At 39.0% G+C, this 7,066-nt stretch overlaps 1 protein-coding gene across 1 annotated transcript; it reads left to right on the top strand.

Annotated features, from left to right (window-relative positions):
* Positions 1 to 1,479: 1,479 nt before the first annotated feature.
* Positions 1,480 to 6,616, top strand: LOC130010230 (uncharacterized). Its single transcript, XM_050551269.2, has 4 exons — positions 1,480 to 2,623; positions 3,561 to 3,629; positions 4,012 to 4,101; positions 6,139 to 6,616. The coding sequence occupies exons 1-4, from the start codon at positions 1,649 to 1,651 to the stop codon at positions 6,193 to 6,195; spliced, it is 1,191 nt and encodes a 396-aa protein (XP_050407226.1). The 5' UTR covers positions 1,480 to 1,648; the 3' UTR covers positions 6,196 to 6,616.
* Positions 6,617 to 7,066: the final 450 nt, after the last annotated feature.

Genomic DNA, 7,066 nt, shown 5'->3' with positions numbered 1-7,066 from the left:
CAGTTGACAACTCAGTAAAAACACAGACACTTATATCGTGTGCCTTCATGGTTTATTCAGATCAATGTAAGAAGATGCCAGAAACAAAGAGTTTTAGTGCAGGATATGAATTATTGTCCTATATAAGAACTATGTCTGACAAGGCCAATAGCCTTCAATACATTACTTCAGGATTATAAAGAAGATGTTTTACCCAAAATAATTGATAATTATGAAGATCTTTTAGAAGAGGATAAAAGCTTAAGGAGATGGCCGGTGTTTGCAGGAATCTTGAAAACATTTGAAATAAGTTATGGAGAGAGAGAGAGAGCGCGCACTAACATATGATTCAATTTTATTTCAATTATTCGCTTTCACGTAAGGGCTTTAGCAGTGTGAGGAAACCGAAAAAAACGTACGAAATTGGACAGGCGTCCCTATTTATTTTCAGTGCGCAAGCGTTAACAATTCAGCCATCGGTGTAATTTTACATTTATGATGGGTCAAGCCATTTATTATCACAGAGGTGATATGTTTTTATTTATTAGAGAAGGAGCATGAATATACAAATACCATATTAAAAGCTGTTCATTGGACTAATTTCCAAATTTACAACAACTCGCTTATGGAGGATAATTGAAGTATCTGTAAATATACTAGACAAACATGAGGCAAGCATCAATGTTGACCAGACCCGGAAATTCATGAGTGGTGACTTCGTACGTTTTTAGAGAATTGAAGAAAATGGCAAATAGTTTTCAATGTTTAACAACAGCAAATGAAGAAATGGACGAAATAATGTATGCATTATTGTGATCATTGCTTTTGGCGGCAATCAAGGAATTGTTTCTAATGTTGGCACTTGAACATTTGTAGGAGGTAAATTTTGAAACCCATACTAAAGATTATTTCAGTAAACAGTCCCTTCCTAAAAGCTGAACAAGCTCCCAGGATTTGTATTTGGACAATTGGACCACCTGATTTCATCTTTGCTGGCAAATGAAGCCTGTATCATGTTAAGCTTCAATAAGACATCAACCTGGCTTAGTGGATGATGAAAAGGATAAACGAAGAGCCACTAAGTCAGCCACGGAGTCTTTAATACCCAATAGTAGGTTGAGAATAATACAAATGTTTGGACACGAATTATTTAGAAATTACCGATTGTGTACGTGCTATCACAACGTCAGGTTCTATTATATCGTTAACAATGCTGTATTAGTTAGTAATATATTTATATTTAGATTAACATGGTTATCGGTCGTTTGCATTATACCGGAATAATTAAACAGGGATAATTAAACATGTCATAAAGTAATGTCTAATGTAATTATATCCCGCATTACTCAATACATTTCATTCTCGCCCTGATGGAAACAAAGTATAAGTTTTTATTACCAATCCATTAACTACTTTGTGAGAAGACTATGAAGTTGTTAAAACCAATCCATTTACTGCTTATTTATTCAAACAGATAGTGTTCGTCAAGTGAATGGAATATATCGATTTATACGGATATAAAATACGTTTGATTATAGTGGATCCGATTCAGTAAGAGGATCCTGGAAGAATCGACTTCTCATTTGAAAGTTCACGATAACTAACAAGAACACAGACAGCAACCGTGAGAAGGACACAGGCAGCAACCGAGGACAAGACGGAACGCGACATGCAAATGGAAGGCTATCGCGATAAGAAGGTGGAATGCAACAACCACGACCTACAATACTGTGTTCACGACATATTGAGACCTTTGTTAAAATGTATGCAACTTTTCGGTATCTACTATGATAGGTTGGGTAGCGGTTCAACTTCGCATAGGCTTTCTAAATTCAGCAAAGTATACAGTGTCGCTGTTATTGTGTTGGTTTGGATTAATGTATTGAGATATATTCCATCGTTTTGGGTTGGATTTGATTATCAGCCCAACCATACAGTAAACAGAGTCATCAAGCAAACGTGGCTTTTACAATGTGCTGTTACTACATCCATATTACTATGGCACTGTCGGAAAGGAACTTGGAATTCCTTCTACAACACGTGGTATGGAATCATAACAACAGGAAGTTGGTCAAATTATATCAACAAGAAAACCAAGAAAATGCGGAGAATATGTAAAATATTTCTCTTTCTAGGCATCATCTATTTTATTTTCAGTATCTTGTCTACGCTGCTCTCGGAAATTTTGTTCAACAGTTCTGTCATGCTTACTAATCCGTTTCCGGCAAATGTTGAAAGCGCTATAGCGATTGCGATATTTGAATTATTCGACGTTTCTGCTTGGATATTCCCGGCTATGTTCATGATAGCCATGTGTTACTGTCTTAAGCTGGCATTCTCCATGGTGAAATTGTGTTTAGAGAGCTCGGTACAGAAACTCCAGGGTTTTCCGGACAATTTAAATGACATTCGACATATTCATTTAAAACTGTGCCGAATGGTTGAACATCTCGATAAACCGATTAGCTTGTGGATAGTCAATGTGGTGGGATGTAACGTGTTTGTAGCCTGCTTCATCATGTATGATCTGGTAAGAAGTGGACAAAATGAACTCGTGGTCATTATCTTAAAATGCTCCTGGCTGACCAATAATATCCTGACAGTTTTTATAACTTGTTGGTTTATGGCTGCTGTCAATGAAGAGGTAAGAAACAATACATATATTATTACATTCCTTTGAGTCTGGTGGTCGTTTGGTCTGACACGTGCGCGTTAGATTATATGCTCGGTCATTGAGTCACGTGGCGTAGTTTCGGTTCCCCGCTTCATACGGTCGCCCTTTTAACCTCGTAGGTTTTCCCCCATTTTTGTTTTTTATTCTTTAATCTAATTATATTTGTTTCGTTGATGTTTAATATTTTTATACATGGACACCTGGAAATGTAAAAACATAACATAGGTATTTTATTTCAATAAACACAATCGCTCACGGAAAAGCGAAATTGGAATGTTGGCATTATCGCGATAAAACCGCCCCTGCCCTATCGTACCAATAATGTAATGGTCAATAAGTTCACGTCATCTGTTCACAGCCCTTAAATAAGATGTGTCCAATGTTTTCAATGGTCAATAAATAACATTTGTGCGATGATTATATTGATCGTGAGTCACGGTTGTTCAGTGACGTGACGGTCCCGTGTTCGAAGGACTTGTCAAGGAACAACGTAGGCCCCTATAGTCGTTCGGATGGGACAAAACACCGATGTCCTGTGTACAAATTGGCGTAGAAGTAAAAGAACCCTTGGTAGTTGAAATTCGAAATTAAAGAGTAGGCCGTAGCGCTGCTGTCCGGGCAAAATTTCCCTCTTTGCACACTGCATGAACTGCATGCCGGGGGTCGATCGTTTACCGTAGCCATGTTTGAAAATTGGGTTTCGACAAATAAGCTATTTATCCGGCGTACAAAATGACCAATACGGCCGACATGAAGCATATATTCATTGCTTTCCATGTAAATAATTTCAGGTTTGTCAAAATGATAATTCTGTTAAGGGGTTTGTTCCGAAAATGAAATAAAAAGTGTAATTTTCACGATCTGTATTCACTGAGTTACTAATAAGTTGTTTTTTTTATCTGTGTAGGCTCACTCGCCATTAGAATATATCTATGACATAAAGACAGATGGGCTGTCAACACAACAACTAGGGCAAGTAAGTGCATTATATTTGTAACAGATTGTAAGCGTAGAATTAATGGAGAAGTTTAAGGTCATAGGGGGATACGGAGTTAGGGGCCCTCCCTAAAATAGGTTGAAATTACATCACCGTAGATATGATTTAGAGATCGTTCCTGTTGTTACATATTCAAATTGCCTTCAAAAGGACAGCGATGGTATCACGCATGTGCCTTAGTACTGGACACGTGAGCGTTGACTTTGCCACCAGTCTTCTGGACTCAAGATGGCCCCTTCTATTTTTCAAGTTATAACAAATTCTAGCGAGTGCCGAAGAAAAACTGAATCACCTAATTCATTGGCTCTCTTTAATAATAAAAAAAACGGTATTTAATTATAATCCCGGAACTATATTTCAGTTGACGTTATTTTTGTCTAAATTAACTGGTACATCAATAGGTTTTACAGCCATGGGATTTTTTACTATCACAAAAGAAGTTATATTAACGGTGAGTTCAATTTTATGTATGACGTCTCAATTACAGAAATACAAAATTCATACTGCCATTGGTTTCTCAACATTATATTGACAAGGAACCACGCATGACGTTATCGTATCCATCTTGGAATTGTGACCTCATGCTATCCGCAATGTGGAATTGGCGAAGTTTAGGTTTTTTTTTTTGCAAAGAGCGTCTCCCCAAAGAACAACAAGATATACTATTCAAAAAAAGTAGGGGATATTTGATTTTTAAGTGTTATTAAAGTCACCTAATGAAACTGACGAAGAAACAAATGACAAAATGAAATGAAGTTCACATTCATCGATTTATTCCAAATGATCGTTAGACTAAGTAAGGCACAGACTGACCATTATAAGGGTAAAATGATACCCGGGGTCAAACAGCAAAGTTACCACAGCATCACAACCAAGTCAGTAACGGGTAAATCCTCCTCTGTTTGCCAAACAAGCATTGATCCGACGTGGCATACTCCTAATGAGACGTCTAAGGTCATTTTGGTCCAGATTGTCCCATTCCTGTTGCAACGCAGCAGCAAGTTCTTGGACATTGGCAGGACGTTGTTGACGTTGACGTAACCTCTGTCCAAGCAATGTAATGTGGTGATGTTCTGTTGTTGGAGGTAACCTGTAACGATCCTGGCCCTGTGACATCTTGCGTTGTCATCCTGGAAGATGAAACGGCGGCCATGACGTCGTGCGAACGGCACAACATGGACTGCCAAGATGTTGTCCCGGTAGTACTGGCCTGTAACACGCCCTGCAACAACATGTAAAGCCGTTCTTCCAGCAACAGTGATGCCTCCCCACACCATAACAGAACCACCCCCAAATCGTCTTGGAAGCGCTCGTTTCGACGACGCCACACCCTCCTACGTCTGTCCAAAAAATCAACAGTGAACCTTGACTCATCTGAAAACATCACATTGCTCCAGCGTCGATTATCCCAGTGTTGACGATCCCTACACCAACGACGTCTTGCCTGAATGTGATGATCTCTCAAACAAGGGATCACGCGAGGACGTCGGGCGCGAAGGTGACCCCTATGCAGTCGATTCCGAATCGTCTGGTCACTAACTCTCACACCAGTGTCTGTTTGAAGACGAGCGCTGATCTGATTTGCTGTGATGACACGATATCTCAAGGCCAAGGTACGGATAAATCGATCCTGGGCTTGAGTTGTCGACCTGAGCGTGGTCTGTCCTGTACAGATTGTGTATCACGGTATCTGGACCATAGCCTGCTTATGACAGACTGAGAAACATTCATCGTCCGCGCCACAACCGCCTGTGTTGTGCCGATCTGTAGCATGCCAAGGGCACGTAACCTTTCATTTTGGGTAAGCCGACGCATATCAAAATTTGTTTTCTGGTCACTGTAACATTCAAAGTCAGAGTCGTGCAAATCTTGGGTTGGACCCCCATGATGATCCCAAGCATCACCTGCATTCCATGCGGTAGCTATTGGTGCGGTTGGGCGTCACATGTAACTGGAAATGTTTCTTCTGTTAGGTTCTATAGTGACTTTTTTCGTAGTCATTTGCATATTTTAGTATTATGCCCCCAAAATCAAATATCCCCTACTTTTTTTGAATAGTATATGTAGAACTTTTTCCTGACAACTACATCTGTATATTGCAGGTCTTTTGTGGCTTGGGATGTAAAAATAAACTATTATGTAGACATGTATCACATGACAAGCGGCTTAGCCCATTATCAACTCTCTAGACAATCAGGTGGTAGAGATTTAAACAAGATAGCTATTAACTGATTTAATTTATAAAAAGGTGAATCAAGACTGAGTCTCGATTAACATGTACCGTTGCTAGGATAATAAACAATCTATGCCGCATCTTGTCAAAACTTCAAACAGTGATAATTTCGCCACGAATAAAGTAATTTAAATGAATTTTTAAACATTCATTTTGCATTATCTATTTTAGAACTAATATAGCAAGAATGGACAGCTTTTTATCTAAACCTTATATAATGCATCTCTGGGTAACAATTTTTAAATTTTGTTACAGATTGGTGGTTTGTACCTGACATATTTCTTTCTGTTGCTACAGTTTAAAATCAGTTAGTTGGTGAAGAAGACAGCCGATGAAGAAGACATATAAAGCCGCCAAATGACTATTAAGAACTGAAAAAAAATCCGCGATATAGCACAGAACGTGGGGAAAGAGTGTATTGTGTCAATTGAAATGTAATTTAATTTACAATGGGTTTAAATCCAGGGTAGCGCCTGTGGCTGAACGGAATTGTGTTTGTCGGGATGGGCACATTTTCAATATTATGTGTTAAAATGTGGAAGATTGTCAAATTAACTGTACTTTGTTGAGTTTCTTTTCAAATTTTAGGGCACAGCTATATTATGTCCAATAGGTCGCGGATTCGCAAACGGTGTTGGCCGAGAAAGTTCTTTTTCTTTTAAAAAAAATATTGTCTATACATGTATTTCATTTCTCAGAAATAACCAAATAAAAGTCATTTTCTTCTCAAAAATTCGTTTATCTTCACTACCACGCGCTCTTGGCAGGCATGTTTCTCCTGAACTTTGGGATAATAGTGCAAAACATACCTCACAATAAATGATTTCCGCCGTGGCTCCAGTTTCAACTTGTTGCATCTACCCCCGCAAGTTGTCCGGTCCGGTGAGTTCAGGAAAAAGTCGTTGCACTACTTTGGTAGCAAAATGGCCGGCATTAAATACGTGAAGGTGCATAGATTTAAGATCCTGAGCAGAAATGCGAAATTCCGGTGGAATATCACTGAAATGTGATGTGGCAGTGTCAGTGGTTGGCAGCGTCGGAGTGTGGCGGACCGGGGACTAGGTATTGGTATCTGTTGGTCTTGTCCCTCACCATGAGGGGGGAGTCTCTGTAATACTAACAATACCAGTTTGTTCATCTCTTTAACTTCTTGTCGTAGCCCTTTAAATTCTTGTTGTAGCTC

This window comes from Patella vulgata, chromosome 5 (assembly GCF_932274485.2).
Source record: "Patella vulgata chromosome 5, xgPatVulg1.2, whole genome shotgun sequence".
In the NCBI taxonomy this organism is placed as follows: Eukaryota; Metazoa; Mollusca; class Gastropoda; family Patellidae; genus Patella; species Patella vulgata.
The sequence above is the reverse complement of the archived record's forward strand: the minus strand, read 5'-3'. Positions and strand labels throughout refer to the sequence as shown.